Raw genomic sequence first — 17,947 nt, forward strand, 5'->3', positions numbered from 1 at the left:
TTATTTTCTTTTCCTCCTACAACCACTTTTGCCACATACTTTATCTCATCATCGATCCATCCTAAGCATCAGTGAGAGGCCTCACAGGCAACCACCATCATCCCCTCCTACCCATCTATCTATACCTTATCTACCTCTCTCTACAACAGACCTTAAATACACTGCATATCATCATTATCATTGCCAACACCATCAAAACAATGTCTCGACACCACACAGGGCCGCTCTCAGCGGCCACCCCAGGAGACGGCGTCAGTTACGGAAGGCAACAACAACAACAACAACAACAACAAACACAACAACAGCAACAAGTAACAACACCTCAAACGAAATGGCATTCCCCCCACCCCACCTATCAACACCAACACCAACACCAACACCAGCACCAGCATCAGCACCCCCAACCACATCACCACCCCAATCTAGCCTCCTTCGTCAAGCCCGAACACACCCCCATGAACAGTCACAGTCACAGTCACAGTGAAACAGCCTGGTCCGCCCGCAAAAGCAGCGGCAGCACGGTCTCGGCAGCAACATCAGCCAGCTCCCGCTCGCCTTCACCGGGTACGCATTCGGACCTGGGTTCCAACTGCTACGCTGCGTCCATCAGCAGCTGGGTGACTTCGAATCCGCCGAGTACGGCTACCGAGTGCAACTTTCCTGAGGGCGATTTGGAGCCGAGTGAGAGTGTGGGGATGGGGATGGGGAAAAAGTGGAATGATGAGTATGTTTTTTTTTTTTTTTTTTCCTTTTTTTCCGAAACGCAAAATCTTCTTTGTTTATTCAGATATGGATATATACGGTAGATGATTAGATGCTGATAACATTCCCTCAGATCATTATCATCATCATCATCATCATCAAGATCCCCCATCACCCCCGTCAGCCGTTTCACCATCGGCGGCCGCCCCGCCAAAAAGGGCCGGTACAACGCACCTAACGGTAACGGCGGCGGTGGTGGCCCCGGGAGCGGAGGAAGCAGCAGCAGCAGCAACAGCACGTCAGGAACGCGCTCGCCTTCGCGTCCCAGCTCCCTACGGAATGCCATGTTCGCCGTCGACTCTTCAGCTCCGCATCCTCATCCCCGCTCGGCGGAGGCAGAAGACATGATGTCGTGCGAGTCCGACGCCGAGAGCGGCGAGTCGGAAGACGACGACATGGACATTATGGGTGATTACCTTGACGACAACTCCTCGGAAGAGGAAGAAGAAGAAGAGGAAGACGACAACGACTGGTCTGGGCAGAATGGCAATCTGGAGTCGGCGGTGATTGAGGCCGTCAATGGGGATCTGCCGCTGGCTGCTTATTTGATTCCGATTCTGCATAGGGATTATAACCTGGCGGTTAAGAATAAGGTTGAGAGTTGGCAGTTTGGGAATACGAGCGGTAGTGGCAGTGGTGGTAACGGTGGTGGTGGGGCGCATGGGGGGAATAACCTCAGAGAGAGGGGCAATTCGGATGCGTCGAGGGGTGAGAAATCCTCTTATACGAATTCTCCACCTGGGGGCTCTGGGGGTAACGGGAATGGCAACTCGCGGAAGAGGAGGCGGCGGTCTAACTCGGATGGAGGAGGTAGGGAAGGAAGGGGGTTCGGTAACGGTGCAGGAGGTGGACGAGGCAGTGGTGATTGGGGAGGAGGCGGTGGTGGTAGAGGCGGAGGCGGTGATGGTGGTGGTGGTGATGACGGCGATGAAGACGAAGATAAGAACATCGACACAGGATCTGGTCCCGGCGTGGCTGGCAACGAGGAGTCCCAACCGATGCTGGCATGTCCGTTCCACAAGCGCGATCCGGAAAAATACGGGATTCAGCAGACCAATTCGGCGAATGGGAAGAAACACAAGTACAGGGCGTGTACGGGGCCGGGGTTTAAGAGTATCCAGCGGTTAAAGTGAGTTCCCGCGTCCCGGAGACTTACCTTATCGTGAAGGTGTGCGTGTCCAGAGTTAACCGACCGGTGATATAGGGAACACCTGAAACGGGTGCATTCACCCGTCCAATGTAACCGCTGCTACAAGATCTTCCCGGGGACAGATCGAGCAACTTGTCTTGCCAACTTATCGGAACACCAGAAAGAAAGCGACGCGTGCGACCTGGGGGATCCGTCCCAGAAGGAAGGCATTGATGCAGTCCAGTGGGCGGCTCTCGAGCGGCAAAACCGCAAGAAGAACCAGGAGGCGCATAAGCTGGAGAAGTGGTTTGAGATCTGGGACGTGCTTTTTCCCGGTGCCAATCGTCCCGAAACGCCTTGTGAGTATGCCTTTCTTTTCCCTCTCTTTTCTCACGGACCCGGGATCACTGACAAATAGCCAGGGCACGACATCAAACCCCGAATCACTCCCTTCTCCCCATCCAAAGACGGTGACGCCTTCTCCAAGCTCTTCCTTGACATTCTTGACCACAAAATCCAGCATCAAGACATTGACTTTTCCTCGATGGGGACCGACATCGTCCGCGAGCGTCTCAAATCCGTCGTCCAACAAACCTTTAAAGCCTACGTCTCGCTACACGGACACCTCTCGACGGAAACCTCATCCTCCGAGCTCTCCAACGGCCCCGGCGGACGTAACCGCCTCTCAATAGTAGGCGGCTCCTCCACGCACCTCTCGGCCCCCGCCACCGCCGCCTCGCACCAAATGAGCAACACCACCACCGGCACCGCGCCGACCTCTCTCGGGATGGGTACCCGAAACAACAACCCGCAAGCGCAACAAATGAACCCGTACGCGCAACACGGCATCCCCACCTCCCCCTTCCACTCCCACTCGCACTCGCACTCCCACAGCCACTACGGCCATCACTCCCCGGCCACCCAGCACCAACCCCAATTCATGGCCCACTCCCCGCACAACGGCCCCATGGCCGGCGTCTCCCCCCACGCCGTCAACGCCGTCAACGCCGCAGCCATGTCCGCCGCGGGTTACACCATGACGGGGGCCGAAGACCCGACATCCGTCGCTTCTGCTGTGGGCGTTAATGGTGGTGGTCCGGCCGCCAATTACTTTTACACCAGCTACGCCATGTTTCCGCCGCCGCCGCACCCGGCGACGGGGACGCATGCGCATGCGGCTTGGGGAGCGCCCGGCCAGTTTGTGGCGGCCCATCATCCGGCGGCCGTGCAAGCGCAGTTTGGGATGCCGCATCCTGCGCAGCAGCAGATTGGGTCGGTAGGACCCCATGGGAGTGTGGGACAGGTGGGAAATGTTGGGCAGGTGGGACAGGTGACGCCGGATCATATGGATGTGGGTGTGGGGGGTTATCAGTTTGAGGTTGAGGCTGGGGTTAGTGCTTTTGATTAAGCTGGGTCGGTTCTTGGTTGTGGTTCTCATGTATGGATGGATGGCTGTGAAGGTTTGTGAAGGAAGGACAATGTTGACTGGTGACGGAGTGGAGGTTTGTAACTGCATTTTGGGCTTGGGCTGTTCGGTCTGCTTTTCTAGGGGTTGGTTGACTTTTCGATGGCGTAAGGAAGGTAAGAAAGAAAGAAAGGTCCGGGACTGGCAGGGTTAAGGGCCTAAGGAGTTATAGGCCACTGTTTGTTTACATTACCTCTTGGACCGCTAGGGGTCGGCATTTTGATATTTAGGTAGTATTAGTGATGGTGGTGATGGAAGCATCGAGGATAACTTGATGCGGCGGAGATCGTTATAGTTGGACGGAGACCTCTTGAAACAAAACAAAGGTTTATGAGTATCAACAACTTTCAGAATAGGGCTTGGCTTAGTTCTTGTGAGCAACCGTAGCTGATAAGAAGAGATTTTGAACTGAAGCCTTGGTAAAGGACTTTGAAGATGTCGATGAGAAGACGTGATAAATAAAAACACTTGGTCCAGGCACGTGCCAGGAAACACCGAACAGTGACTGCATGGACCCCCGCAGCTAGGTGTCTTGGCGGCGTGTCTTGGCATTTTCTGCCGGGCCCGTTAAAACGACTGTGTCTCCTAGTTGAACGACTGTCCCTCACCACACAAATCCATCGGCCTTGGCGCGGCCCACCATACTGAACTGCCAAGCTTGGCATCCGTGGTACTTGTCCGCTCACAATTACCACCAAAAGTTATGACCAGAATCATCGTTCAACACCACGACGTTCAAAGCTCAAAACCGCGTCGTTTTCAAGGTCAAACTCACATTCATACGCGGGGGCCTCTCGCCGGCCCCCTGCACCCCCGGAACTAACCCTAACTGACCCTAACCGCTAACCCTAACACTAACTAAGCCTGACCCTAACCTCCGCGGTAGGCGTTTTTACAGCATGTCAGGTACAGACAGTCGTTTTAATATGAGACACAGTCGTTTTAAATTGCCAGCCCTGAATTGGTAAAGACAGGGACAAGGTCTGAGACTCCACATTGCAGCAAGCTAATGTACCTAGGCTAGGTGCCGTGCTTGCCTAGGCCAAGGCGCATCTTCAGCAGTCATTCGCTAGAAACAAAGCCGACAAGCCCTGGAAGTTACGACATTGAACCTTCTCGATCTTCACAAATCCGGTCCTGTCATTCGCGCAATTGGATGCGACATGCAATTTCCGCTTATCGCTCGCGTTACGACGACTCGTGCTTCCTTCCTTCAATCTTCCACTTCCCCATTTCCCCTCTTTCTTTCTTCCAACAACCCCTCGCTTCAACCAAGTCTGTCGCCATTGACACCTTCGAAAGACAAGAAGCTGGCTCTGGACCGCCCTCACTTTGCTTGTTTTTCTTTTTGGATACCCATTTGCTGTTCATCGCGCGTTGCTCAAGACCAGACACCGGACGGACGGCATCGTAATCGCACCTCATCTCGGTCATCGCCATCCCGAATAATCAACGAAAGAGTCTGATTCCCCTTACATTAGCGCGACCCCGCCCTACGCCTGACGACATCATCACCAAGAGACAACGACGACGACGGCATCTCTCCTCTCTTCCATCCTGACCACAATTTCGAACCGAAGTTTACTTAGCCCAGCAACGACATCGAGCTACAGTCAATTACTCCCGACTCGTCCACGGGACCACGCTCCCATACGGGTGTTCGATGCCATCCCCCTAATCACGTCGATCCTCGATAGACTTCGCCTATCAGATATCCTCGCCGTACGAGAGCCCATCACACATATATATACCTTCAACACACTCGCGGATAGTTGCACCGAAATAGATGGCCCCGACAATGTTGTCGCGACTACACCTCCGACGTCCGCCTTCCACGCCGTCGTCTCCTCAAGTGAGCTCCCTGGACCTGGATACAGCATCCCAGACTCCGACAGCTCCCGATGGCCGACCACAGTCAGCCAAATCGGCTAGCTCCTCCCACATTCCGTCCACCCTATCGACGACCCCAAAACCGATACCGAATATTAGCGACAATGGAGGCATCAGCGCAGCAGGTTCAGTCAGCGGAATGCCTTTACAGATGTATCGCTCCGCCGGAAGTTCGGCCTCTAGCCAGCCTTCGGAGAGTCACAAGCCGCGAACAAAGCAGGCTCCGCCGCCCATCGATACTACCGCCGCTACTCGGGGGTCCTTGGCCACGAGACTCAGCAAGATCTCGTCCTTCGTGACCCCAACCGACCTTAATAGCAGTGGCCCTTTCGGCAAACGTCCCACGGGGAAGCGCATGGCTAGCGAGCCAGCTACCAAAGCTACCACCACTCCGGAATCCGCAAAATCCAAAAAGTCCTTGCCCTTCCTCAAGAAGCACTCGGTGTCCAATTTGTGGATGAGGAGGAAGACTGCGCAAAACCCACCGGATCTGCCACCCCTGTCCTCCTCGGCCGAGCCTACCTATGACCCGCGTATCCGGGGCACAAAGGTCCACGATTTCAGTGCTCCCAGACCCAAGCGGACGACGTCGCAGAATGAGGCGGTGGTTAGTCCCGTCAAGGAGTCTCCAAGTAATGACGCTGCATCGAAACCATATACAGCGGAAGCGAGTACGGGTAGCACCCTGGTGGGAACGTCACAGCCCCTGGCTCCTGGTCTCAATGACGTTGCCATTTCCTCTCCGTCGGGGGTGCAAGACACGGGACCGACCAGGGGCAACAGTGACGCGAGATCAATACCTCAAGATGCCTTACCATCACCACTTCTTGCCAACCCTTCGCCGGATGAACAGGACGCGCGGCCATCAGTACAGCTCAGGGATGATCCCGTTCCAGCCCTGGGTCCTTCGTCTTCGGTGGCATCTCAGGATACTCTGACCGGAACAATTGCCGGCCCTAACGCCAATGCTTCAGTCCGAACTGCCAGATCACGCAACCTTTCTAAGCGATCCATCCGTGATTCTGCTCTTTCCGGCATTCCAAAACACATGAAGAGCACGTCTTCTCGGTTCAGCTTCGACATGATGGGCTCAGCCGACGAGGAGAAGGCGTTGGAAGAACGACATCGGCAGCGTCAACGAGAGAAGGGAGGCGGTGCCACAAGTGCCCTGAGGCAAGAACACGATTCCAGATTTGATGACCTGGAAGAGGAAGATTTCGACTATGACGCCATGATGGACGACGACGGTCTGGAAGAGCCCATTCCCGGTGTGAATGCGGATTACGAAGATGACTACATGGAAGAACCAATTCCAGGGGTCAACGCGGACTACATGGAAGAACCAATTCCCGGCGTTAATGCGGACTACGATGATCTAGAGGAACCCATCCCTGGTGTCAATGCTGATTACGAAGAGCTTCCTGAGGAAAGTCAAGACAACGACTACGATCCTGAAACAGACCCAGACAATGATCAAGAGAACTTCGCTGGGTTTGACTTTCAGCGGTCAAACAAGAGCTCCGGCCCCATTACACCCCATAGTCCTGTCATCGCTTCAACACCCAGCAATGAGACCGACCAGCCCATCGCCTCATCCGTAACGGAGAACAGTACTCCAGATTTACCAGAATGCGCCGCAATGCCTGACCTGGCTGCTCCCGCACCAGCTCTTCCGGTACCACATCAGTCATCAAGCCCTGAAACTACTCGCGCACCAATCACTCCAGAACCTATTCCTATAGGGTTACCACCGACCAACCCCACCCGCAGAGAGGATGATAACGACATCTACTTTGACAACGGCTTGGCGGATGAACTTGATTTCCAGGGCGATGGGACCCATTTTGATGAGTCCCTCTTCGATCTCGACGATACCGATCAATATGGCCGCCCAATCCCCGGTGCGTTTGCTCGGGCGGCTGAGCAGGCGCGGGCACGGCAGCTAGCCCAACTTGCTGAGTCCAATGCCGCAGCTGCCCCTGGTGTTGACCCAGTGCAGTCGACGGTTGCTGGCTCCCTGCATGCCCTCTCTACTGGAGAAGACCCTTCTTCTACCCAGCTCCCTCAGATGCCTACCCAAGCCATGCAACAAATGTCGATATCTGGCCTTGATATGGCATACCAGGCTGCCCTGGCCGAAGCAGCCCAAAGAGCAGCAGAATCCGGCAAGTTCCGGAGAAGTTCGTCACCTGCTGTACCTGAAGAGCCTACTGTCACGTCACCCACCGATTCGGCCCAGTCGCGTGACTTCGTACAGCAAAACGAGCTGGACAACTATGAGAACGATGACGATGGCTTCGGCGAAGGGTTAGACGATTACGATTTTGATGATGAGGCCATTATTGCCGAAGCTAACGCTAGTGCACTAGCGAACGACTCTGATGGTTGGTACGGTCAAGAATTTGGCTTCTACTCTGCTCCCTTGGCCCAATCAGGCCACGGCTACGGCAGCTCATCCTCTAGTCGCAATCCCCCCGACTCAGAGAACCCCTTCCAGTATTCTTATGGTGGCTACTTCGGCCCTGCAGGCGAGGGCGTCTTCCGGTCCAAGAGTGGCCGCGTCGTCTGTCGCGAACCTACCCTCACACCCATCACGGAAACGTCCGAGTACTCTAACCGCAACTCGATCATGAGCCTCAACCTTCCACCATCCATCGATGCTCGTAATTCGACATCTCTGCAAAGCCCCACTCTGGCCCAACTGGCCCTGATGGACGACGACGAGTTCGATTCGATCAAGAAGCTGCGCAAAAAGACATGGGCAGGCTCTCAAGCCAGCATTATGAGCTCCCGAGAGGGAAGTCCCCGGGCCGAAAGGGCGCCGCAACTTATTGACCCGGCTGGTTCACCATTTGCTGCAACGACTGGCGGTCATTTCGGGGCGGGCCTTGGCGCGTATGACCAAATTAAGAGAAGTCCTTACTCAATGTTGAGTAGTTCGCAACCAGGAGGTGAGGGAAGGTCGATCAGTCCCACGCTTACGAACAAGATTCAAGCGGTGACTATGCCGATTGGACCTGTTCCTGGGTTCGTCTCTCCCAATGATATGGGGCTTTCCCAGCAACAACCTTCGCTTCTTGGTCCACCTGTTATGATGCCCACGTCAGCACCGCAACAATTACCGGTGGGAATAGGACTGGGAGGTGGACAAGGCTGTCCCCCAGTTGACGAAAGTGAGGAGTATGAGACCTCGGGGGTGGTGTCGAGGGGTTCACAGAAGCCCCTTCAAGAAAATGCGAGGGTTAATGGTGGAATAACGTATGGTTCGTTGGGGAGACGTACATCTGTTGTTGGAGGTGTCGGACAACAGGAGCAGAAGAAGAAGGTGGTGGGGTGGGCATGAGCTGGATATGTCCTTTTGCTGTTGAGAAGTTGAAGCATCTGTATATACCTTATTGCTTTCTGGATACCATAGCGAACATGTTTCAACGTTAATGACATATTGGATACAGTTCGTTTTTTGTCATGTGTCACCCTCGCCGTCGAACCGACTAAAATGATGGCCTATCTCGCCTAGAATGACGGTCTCTACAAGTACAGAATCAATCACTTTATCACATCTTTGGGTCCCCCTCAATTGCCATACCCGCGACCATGTTTCAACGTCAATTCCACATTGGATACAGCCCAGTCTTTGTCACATGTGGCCCTCACCGTCGCCCTATAAGGCTAGACATGGTGTATGATGGGTCTCGCGCCACGTTGCCAAGCTCTGAGAAGCTACCAAGCCAGCAACTGTTCCCATTATGAGTTAGTGCGAGGAGGCCTGCGTATTCGGCTTATGGACAATGCTTCATTCGTTGCTTGAATTGGTGCTACATAGGTCGTAGGAAAGAGAGTGGTGAGCTAGAAGAGTCGAACCGCTGATGCGATTGGAAAGGGAGGTGCCACCCCCCAGGGCTGGGAGATAACCACAAAAGCAAGAACAGAGATCGCAAAAGAACCCAACACGAAGTCTCCGAAGAACTAGCCATGAAACGAGGAATCAGTTGCCTAGGGACGGTCAACCCTGTCGCTAAGCCACGATAAACTTCATTACATACTTTGAGTCTCGAGCAGCTGCCAACAAGAGAATGGTTGGCCCTTGAAGCGCGGAGTGTCCGACCAGAACAATTCCGAATGATGCAGTGACGACGACAGGGTTAGGGTCCAAAGCCAAGTCGGCCAAGTCTTCAGAGTTGTCAGGGGCATCCAACCAAAAGAGGAAATCCGTCAACAAAGAAGAGCGAAGTCTTGCCAAGCTTCCGAGCCGGATGAGAGTGAGACAAAGGCCTTGTAACGGAAACAATTAGACCCTTGGTGGAATATGCTTCTTTGTGAACTGAACAGACACTTATCTATCCCAGGACAAGACAATGCATACCAGGTATTGAAGCGGGTTGAAGCCATTGTTTGTCACTTTCAACGTCTACCCGGTGAAGATCTGCCGAGAACCAAGGAGTCCGAAAGGAGTTCGAAAGAGAGAGCGAGTCAGTTCCTTGGATGACGGCTGTTCACGAAAGAAATCAGTGGAGAAGAAGCACATTGTTTAAAGGACTTCTACTCGGTTCTGGTCATGAACAGCGAGTCTATCCCGTCAATACCTCTACGCTAGCGAGAACGAGATCGGTGAAGAATTCCATTGTTGACGGAACGAAGGAAGGATCGAGAGGGGCCGAGGGGGAGATGGAATGGGGTATAAATCTGGGCGTGGTCCGACCCGTTTGAAGTGCAACCGAAAGTCAACAACAGCAACAGCAGCAACAAGAGCAACCAGCAAGAAACAATTAACAACACTAACAAAAAACTCAACTCACCTCAACCAAACCCCAAACCACCTCACCAAACACTCCCCCAAAATGCCCGAATCCTACTACAGCGGCGTCGGCTACCCCTACCCCGTCGAGGCCCGCATGCGCTCCTCCGTCGCCGGCTCCGTCGCCCCCTCCACCGCCTCCCAATCCACCATCCGTCCCTCACATGTTGTAAACCAACAGGGCCAACTAGCCATCGACTACCCCGCCAGCCAAATCAGCCGTGCCTCCCACTCCCCGTCCCAGGCTGGTTCGTACCACTCCCTCCGTGACGTCGGTCCCTCCGATTCCTGTAGCAATGTCGGCTCCGTGGAGTCTACTAGCTCGCGCGCCAGCCGTGCTTCTAACGTCAGTCGCGCTTCTACTGTCCGCCCTGAGGACTCGCTCAGCCAAGTCGGTGCTCCTGCTGCTCCTAGTGTGAAGTATGGTCGTGGCAAGGACTTATCAGGACGGGAATTGGCGTTGCTTAATGCCCAAGGCCACTCACATGCCCCGACCGAGTTCTCTCAGTCCCAGTCTCAAAACCAGGGCCCCGGCCCGCAACTCCTCCCCTATACCGCCTCCACCGCAGGGTCCAACGTCTCGTCTGATAGCACTTTGGTAATCGACATGCGTGATCCTAACCGGCGCAACCCTCACCCCAGCAATCCCCAAGGACAAGGTAATGGAGGTCGTGGTGGCGGTGGAAGTGCCTACCCGTCTGACCCCCCGACGGTAGTCGTCACGGAGGCGGATATCGCGAGGGGGAGGGAGATGTGGCCTGGTTTGGATCGGGAGAGTGTTAAGTGTAGGATGAAGGTGGTGTTGATTAGGGAGAGGGTGCAGGAGAGGGGGAGGGTTGCGTTTGGGAGGCGTTAGGTGGTTGATGGTTGGTGTTTTCGGTGGGTTGGTGGGGAGTGGTTGTTGGTGTGATTGTGGTTGTGGTTGTGGTGCTGTAAGTGTTCGGTAGAGGTAAGTAAATGGTGGTGGGTCAGGTGGGTTGGGTGGGTGGATTCTGTTAGGGATCTTGGCACTCAGCTCAGGTCCATGTTTTTGTTTTTGGATTTGTTGCTGTTCTTGGGTAAATCTGTGGAGGATCTTGCGGTAATATGGAGTATTGGTAGCTCATGGTCGATAGTATGATTGACCTGTTAATATGGACTGTTGTTGTTCTCTTGAAAACCCAAATAGTGTTCTCCGTCTGAAGTTTGTGATGCGGTGGTGTGATTTGACATGTGACCAAGCTTTTATGCCGGCCCCCATGCCGGGTTCTTTCCTCGGCTGCGGCACCTTTGCCTGCCGGCTAATCTGCCCCTATAATATGATACTGGGTGTCATGAACTTTAATTGCTGTCTCCTTCTACACCTTAACAGCAGTGCGCGTCAAGATCACCCCGTCCCGTTCTACGATGGTAAACAACTTGTTGATGTATGTTCCCTATCGCTCCAGTCGTTCATCACGTCCGTTTAACCAAGCTAACTTATCTATGCACAAAAGCCCATTGACCTAAGCGCGAGCCGATGACGTCCTCCACAGCTCCTTTCTCGAATATGCCAGCCTCCTTCAGCGGTAACGGCCGACACCTGCTGTTGCTGTCCCTTGCGAGCATTCGTCTGTTTTCTTGACCACCGGCGGTTCCGATGTCGCAACAGACAGACGCTCTTTTCGGTCCTTGGGGTTTCCCCTCCTTGCCTGCTTGAATAGTGGTTGCAAGACTGCGAGCAGCGGATAACACGGAATACTCTGGCAGACGTGCTGAGCCTGCTGGATCCGCTGCTGTCTCAGCCCGTATCTGTACGAAGGATCGAAGCCGGGATAGAAAAGGAACACGCGAGAGCCTTACAGCGAGACGGACTAGGCGATCGCGTGGATACCCCGAAGGCCATATATTAAGTTCTACGAGACGATCCTTGGAGATTCTACATGGTACGTGACAAGGCAACGCGTTCCGATTTTTCTCGGGAGCAGAATTCGGAGCTCAGCCTGTCACTCCTCTTCGTTGAAATTTTGCTAGAAGGGGGTTAGCAGATTAACATGTTTCAAGAACGACCTTGGCCTCACTCGAGGGTAACTGCCAGCCTGGAGCAGGGTTGAGCTCGAGAAGGGTTTGCTATGGTGTCGACTGCCGTGATCTGGCCTCAATCCGCACGAGCTACATCCATGAACACCCATTCTCGGCCCCAACTTTCTTGCCTTCCGCCACTCTTCGCACTCAAATGTGCACTCGAGACCTTTGTGTCCTTTTTTTTTGCGCCGTACCCTCTGTTTGCTTTCTGGTTTGGAATAGAGCAACAGAATTCCCATTGGCACAATCAACCTTGCCTCCCAGGATTTGCATAGTGATATAGTAATGTTGACAGGCAAACAGGTCAGTCAAAACACCCCTCGTCTCATCATTAGTGTCTTAGTATTTGTGTGAGCTCCTGTATGGATGTTGGCCGCGCGAAGCCGGACTAATGTTTTAAGCATATTGACCTCGGGAAGTTTACAAGATGTATTATCTTTCCCCTGTCAGAAAAACTCACAGTCCAAAAGCCAACTCGCGCCATCGTGCTCCAGCGATAAACGTGATAGACAAGGCAGATCATCATGTGCAATAATGTGAGTTCTTGGGTTCTTGTGGCTTACTTTCTTTTCGCTGCCTCTCTCTCTCATGGTGATGCAATCTAACTTTCCCGACTTCCAGTCCGATCATGAAACCACTTTGAACGGCTGGCTTGAAATCACCGATAACGTACAAAGGATTGTCGATGGATGTAGCGCTGGAGACCTTGTTATGGGAACCATGTTGGTGGATGGTGAATTTAGTGACAAGGTCGGATGGTTGTGAGAGTTGAATCAGTAGATTGCCATACAGCACCACATTGTGATGATCACTCATGGTGTTGAGCCTCATGCTCGTACCGGTACATGGGTAGAGGTACCTACCTTGTCAATACAAGAGTGATCAAGGGCAGTCACATCGTAGTCTAGTCTGGTCTAGTTGAATCATATGGCTTCTCTCCCCACTCTGTTGCATATATTTTGACAGATATCTCCATCTCATGTCCATCAGCCGGACTGCTGTTCCTAATTCCACTCTGCCAGTTCGTTCTGTTTTTGTCAGTGGAAGCATGCGTGGGTGTGTGTGGGCAGCAACCGCAGGCTCGAAGATATTATTATACAAGGCGGGTTGGCGAGCAAACACTATTTTAGTTCTTGTCGTTAGGTTTCATTCTGTGAATAGATATATTGCGGAGGCCATGGTCTTGTGCAAACACGGCAGGTCCGGACAGAAGCATACACCAACAAAGCAAAAACGGGTAGATTAGCATGCCTTGAGCCGCCTCAGCTCCATGTCTCGCCTCGTTTGTCCCTACTATCGTGACGGTCCAAGAGGTTATGAGCCCTATCGCGCAAGCGCATTCATCTGAATACCTTCGTTTACGCTTCCCGCAGCGTCCTTTCAGCCCGTTTCTTCGTCGCGATCAGCCTTCAGCCTTGTCGCATTCCTTCACTTCTCTCGTCCACTCTTTCGTCGCGTTCGCTACATGTATACCGACCTTTCGTTGTGATCAGGTCAGATCACTTCGCTTTACTGAGTACCTCGACGCGACCAAGTCAGGATCGCTTCGTTATACCGATCTTTCGTCGTGATCAAGTCAGATCATCTCGCTTCACTGGTCTACCCGTTTGACGGCAGAACTATAATACTTTTCCAGGACTTTCCAGAACTCAACGTGGATAACCCACTAGAGGGGTATAAAAGAACCTCCTCCCCAGACCTCAAAGCGGTTCTCCTCCTCTTTCAACAACAACTTTCAAGCACAGATCTACCATCCACTTTCAAGACAACCCAACACGCACTCTCCCAATCCTCGATCTTTTGGCAGAGGAAGATTTCGTTCGAACAACCAAGCTTACACGCAACAACCCTTTCCTCTCGACCCTCGCTTCATACCAGCAACCATGCGTGCATCAACCTCCACCACCTCCCTTACCTCCCTCGCCATCCTCCTCGTAAGTAACCCTCTCCCCCCTCCCCACAACCGCACCATCTAACATCACCACAGTCCACCCTCACCCTCACCGTCCCCGTGGTCCACGCCATCCCGCCCCCCGAGCTCCTCGGTCCCGACGACGATCCCACCCTGAACGCCACAATGATCCAAATCCTCACCCCTCCCAAACCTCTCACTGTCCTTCCCTCCAGTGACACCAACGACACCAACTCCACCGCCACCGCGACCCCCCTCATCGCCGACACCGGCCCCTGGGCCGCCGGCTGCATCCAAGTCGACAACCTCGGCACCGGCAAGCCCGCCTCCTCCAAGCACATCAGAGAGGGAATCGCGTACCTGCGTGGCCTTCCCGGAAACCCGGTGAGCCACCAGTACGGGTGTGGGCAGGTCAGCTGCAGCTATAACAGCGCGATCTTTTGGTGTGACGAGGAGACGGATCGGGGATTGACGTTGAATAGCTATGCGGATATTGCGAACGGCGCGCAGGCGGTGATGGATCGCTGTGGCACGGGGAGTGAAGTGATGGGGAAGGCGGCGACGGGGTGGGCAGAGGGGGTGCAGCCGGGTCAGCAGTATAGTGTTGTTGTTACGGGGGGTACTTGCTGAATGCCGGGCTGTTTTCATTTGAGGGAGGAGAGATCAAATGGGTGGGGGTTGTGGTGAGGGGAATGGTAATGGTAATGGTGCTCTCGGGCGAAGGAGGGAGTGGATGGATAAAGGTAGGGAGTTCATGATGGGAGAAGAAGAATAATGGAAGGTCGTGGGTTTTGAGCCGCTCGGTAGTATGGTCAGTATCGGTTATTCGAAGTATATAGATGAATGCCATAGAACTGTCCCATGTTGAAAACATTGTGTGCCATACAAATCTCCATACAAAACTATGTCAGTGGACATTGCAGTGATTTTTTTCATGTACGTGTAACACCATGGAATTTACCATGTAAATGCTATTTTACGTTAAAAAGACGTGCCAAAGTCTGTAACATTGGTGTACATATAAGGTTTGGTGCAAGAATAAGAGAGGCATGGTGCACATAGATTAAATGCCGTGGAGAATGACGGGGAAGATCACAAAGTACAGTGAAATAATATGAACAAAGACCTGTCTACCTTACATACGCCAACATCCTCAGACCCCCGACTAGGTACCTACATAGGTCTACTTGCACATACCACCCTTGACAATAACCGACCACCCACCCGCAAAGAACACCTGACCAGCAACTTGCATTTCCTTCATAGCCTTCCCGTCCTCCCTGTTCACAAAAGGGAAACACTCCTCAAGGATATAATTCGCCCCCCACAAAACACTAAACATCCGATCAATCTCCACCGGGCCATCGTTCTGTTCCAGTCACAAAGTCAGCAACACACCACACGTTCATCAACATCACATCACGGATCACGAAAAACTCACCTCACCACACCACCAAACGCCACTCTCCCCCTTACACCCCACCTCCGTACACCCCTTCCCTGCCCCTGCCCCTCCGCCTTCCTCTCCTTCACCCCCCACCTTCACCACCTCCCCGAACTTCTGCGGATTCATATCCTTCGCATTCCACACCGCCTCCGCCTGGCTGATACTAACGGCCTTAATCACCTTCATGATCCCGCCGTAGTTTGCCCATGACACCGCGCCGTTTTGCGCTTGCCATGCTTCGCCGCAGAGGAGCGAGGTGACGACGTTGGACGGGTTGCCGGGGATGGTGCCACCGCCTAACTCGCCGGTGGAGGGGTTGCCGGGGTTGCCGGGGGGGATGGTGGCTGTGGTTTCGGTGGGAGGAGGGGGAGGCGGTGGTTCTGTTGAGGAACTAGATGTTGAGGAACTAATATGGGTAGACCTGACCTCTTCGACTACGTGTGCTAACTTCTCGTTCGCGTTTGGTAGGAGGCGTCGGACGGGGGAAGGTTCGGATCGGAGGTCGAGATTCTGGGGATTCAGATTCAGTCGCCAGGCAGTTGCGAACTGAACCGTGGAGTAGGTAAGCTGCTGGTTAGTGTCTGATATGCACAGAGATGGACGTAGTAGAACTTACCTGAGACGCTGAAAAAGCCACGAGAACAACTGTGGATATACCTGGCGGAAGCATGGTGACGAAAGATGGTGAAAGGATCAAAATATCAAATCCGTGGCACAACTCAAAGAGCGGCAACAGGGCTAGTTAAACCACCGGCTACTTACCACGGCACAGGCATGGGTAAACCCTTTTCCCAAGATAAAGCACTTGATCTGAAACGTGGACGGATGTACCAGCAAACAAACTTCATCAGGGGCCGCAACAAATCTGAGGACTCGAGATCTCAACTTTTCCATACACCAAGCAACACAAATGATGACCGAGGAAAAGAAGAAACCCAGTGTCGCTATACTGGCAATGCTCCCTTTTATCAATAGTATCGACAATGAGCCTCCATCCGCCATCGCAAAGAAAAGAACGCCTCCATGATCGCACCAGCAAATCGCACTGTTATGGCTGCAACTACCCTCCCGCATTTAGCAAACGCCCTGGCCCAGCCGAGCTGAGATACGGTTTGTTACCTACTTGACACGCGTTTCCATTAGAAGGCCAGCACAAGAGATACCTATTGGGCTGGGGAATATCTAAAAGGAAAAGGAAACAGTCTCGCAATCCTGAGGACACACAATAGAGTCTCAAAAAGAACATGAACCGTCTCCATCACCACCTGCCACAACGTCCGTAGTCCCCACCCACCAGGGGCACTCAGCAACTGCGGCCGTTAGGAACCTCCAAAGCAACAACACTCCATCCGCCCTCAACGAACGCACAACCTCCTGGTCCGTCACAGCCTTATACTCTAACATTCAACCTCAGGGACACATTGACCTGTAGCTGAGCTATTCAAGTCCGTTTGATGACCGCAACGAAAGCGGTAGGCTGAACGGGGAGTGACCGGCCGGTACCACGCGGCTGATTGGTTACTCCGAGATCGACGGTTTCGTAGACTGTTGTGACGCCGGGTACTGAGATGATGGTGGGCGGTACGATTGTGGTGGTTGTAGATGGGAAAAAGGAGAGGTCGATGGTTTCCTCGACGGTTGTGACGCCAGGTACTGATATGATCGTTGGGGGTGTGATGGTTTGTGTTGTTGTTGTAGGCGTCATAGTGGTTGTTGGCGGCCGGTTGCGGGTGTTAGTGTGATGGTTAGGGTGGCCATAGTACCACTGGGGGTTGCGGTTGTCAAGGCCGGCGCCGGGGGCGAGGGGGTTGGCATTGGCGTGGGGGGTGATGGCGAGGAGAGAGATGAGGATGGAGAGTAGGATGTGGTAAGGCATGGTTGAGGTGGTACGGTAGGGCTGTGTATAAGTAAGGTTGTGATACTTTGAGGGTTGAAGGCAAGCTGCGTCTGAGACTGAGATCTTGATCCTCGTTGTTTCAAGTTTTATGGGTGAGAGTGTTCGGAGATTTTATATATTTGGAAACCAGTGGGAAGATCACAGCCGAGTTGTTTCCTAGTGAGTCAACCTCGGCCGTCCTTGGGGTGAATATTTGACGGCCCGCTCAATTAAGTATAATGGCTTCATCTCGTGAAAGCGGCGGGACGGGTTCGGTTTGCCTTTTCGTGGTCATTGACCAATATTCCACCCGCAATCGTCAATATTCAGGATTATGTTTGTTGAAAGACCCGCCAGCGCCTGAAGTGTTGGCCTAGCCGAGCCTGCATTGCTCTCTCTTTGTCCAGCCCCTCTCTTAGTTCTCCTCCAACATGCCGTCCTCCATCAAGGCATGGCACTACCAGTTCTCACCCTTAACCATAACAGTTCACCCGTTTTCGAACTTGACCTCCCCTTTCACCATATCCCCAAAGATATGCCTGGTCTTCTTCCTGCGATACTGTGATGGCGATAGGGTACTGCCTCCACCCGCCTGGACGCCATGAGGATCGTAGCATTTGGTGTCGGT

At 53.3% G+C, this 17,947-nt stretch overlaps 6 protein-coding genes across 6 annotated transcripts; 4 read left to right on the forward strand and 2 right to left on the reverse strand.

Annotated features, from left to right (window-relative positions):
* Positions 1 to 200: 200 nt before the first annotated feature.
* B0H65DRAFT_427074 (uncharacterized protein) lies at positions 201 to 3,299 on the forward strand (the record flags this gene model as incomplete). The annotated part of the gene is made up of 4 exons (XM_062824663.1): positions 201 to 724; positions 836 to 1,891; positions 1,967 to 2,250; positions 2,314 to 3,299. 4 exons carry the CDS (start codon positions 201 to 203, stop codon positions 3,297 to 3,299), a joined length of 2,850 nt encoding a protein of 949 aa, XP_062682254.1.
* A 1,683-nt stretch (positions 3,300 to 4,982) lies between these two features.
* On the forward strand, positions 4,983 to 8,771 carry B0H65DRAFT_211222 (uncharacterized protein). The gene has a single exon (XM_062821934.1). The coding sequence runs from the start codon at positions 5,143 to 5,145 to the stop codon at positions 8,587 to 8,589; it is 3,447 nt and encodes a 1,148-aa protein (XP_062682255.1). The 5' UTR covers positions 4,983 to 5,142; the 3' UTR covers positions 8,590 to 8,771.
* A 1,313-nt stretch (positions 8,772 to 10,084) lies between these two features.
* B0H65DRAFT_509291 (uncharacterized protein) lies at positions 10,085 to 10,897 on the forward strand (the record flags this gene model as incomplete). Its single annotated transcript, XM_062828300.1, has 1 exon — positions 10,085 to 10,897. One exon carries the CDS (start codon positions 10,085 to 10,087, stop codon positions 10,895 to 10,897), a length of 813 nt encoding a protein of 270 aa, XP_062682256.1.
* A 3,070-nt stretch (positions 10,898 to 13,967) lies between these two features.
* B0H65DRAFT_509292 (uncharacterized protein) lies at positions 13,968 to 14,626 on the forward strand (the record flags this gene model as incomplete). The annotated part of the gene is made up of 2 exons (XM_062828301.1): positions 13,968 to 14,018; positions 14,072 to 14,626. The coding sequence occupies 2 exons, from the start codon at positions 13,968 to 13,970 to the stop codon at positions 14,624 to 14,626; spliced, it is 606 nt and encodes a 201-aa protein (XP_062682257.1).
* Positions 14,627 to 15,083: 457 nt separating this feature from the next.
* On the reverse strand, positions 15,084 to 16,346 carry B0H65DRAFT_574787 (uncharacterized protein). Its single transcript, XM_062830594.1, has 3 exons — positions 16,060 to 16,346; positions 15,438 to 16,010; positions 15,084 to 15,365 (listed from the first exon to the last, which is right to left on the reverse strand). The coding sequence occupies exons 1-3, from the start codon at positions 16,111 to 16,113 to the stop codon at positions 15,180 to 15,182; spliced, it is 813 nt and encodes a 270-aa protein (XP_062682258.1). The 5' UTR covers positions 16,114 to 16,346; the 3' UTR covers positions 15,084 to 15,179.
* An 82-nt stretch (positions 16,347 to 16,428) lies between these two features.
* On the reverse strand, positions 16,429 to 17,190 carry B0H65DRAFT_467264 (uncharacterized protein). Its single transcript, XM_062826900.1, has one exon. The coding sequence runs from the start codon at positions 17,146 to 17,148 to the stop codon at positions 16,885 to 16,887; it is 264 nt and encodes an 87-aa protein (XP_062682259.1). The 5' UTR covers positions 17,149 to 17,190; the 3' UTR covers positions 16,429 to 16,884.
* Between the last annotated feature and the right edge of the window lie 757 nt (positions 17,191 to 17,947).

The sequence above is a fragment of the Neurospora tetraspora genome (genome assembly GCF_033439725.1).
Source record: "Neurospora tetraspora strain CBS 560.94 chromosome Unknown B0H65scaffold_4, whole genome shotgun sequence".
NCBI lineage: Eukaryota > Fungi > Ascomycota > Sordariomycetes > Sordariales > Sordariaceae > Neurospora > Neurospora tetraspora.

Excerpts from the sequence above, each read along its gene's own strand:
- B0H65DRAFT_211222 (XM_062821934.1), top strand. The coding sequence starts at position 5,143 with ATGGCCCCGACAATGTTGTCGCGACTACACCTCCGACGTCCGCCTTCC.
- B0H65DRAFT_574787 (XM_062830594.1), bottom strand. The coding sequence starts at position 16,113 with ATGCTTCCGCCAGGTATATCCACAGTTGTTCTCGTGGCTTTTTCAGCG. Across the intron at positions 16,011-16,059 it reads TGGCTTTTTCAGCGTCTCAG|CTTACCTACTCCACGGTTCA; the intron begins GTAAGTTCTACT and ends ACTAACCAGCAG. Across the intron at positions 15,366-15,437 it reads GCGTTTGGTGGTGTGGTGAG|AACGATGGCCCGGTGGAGAT; the intron begins GTGAGTTTTTCG and ends TGACTGGAACAG.
- B0H65DRAFT_467264 (XM_062826900.1), bottom strand. The coding sequence starts at position 17,148 with ATGACGCCTACAACAACAACACAAACCATCACACCCCCAACGATCATA.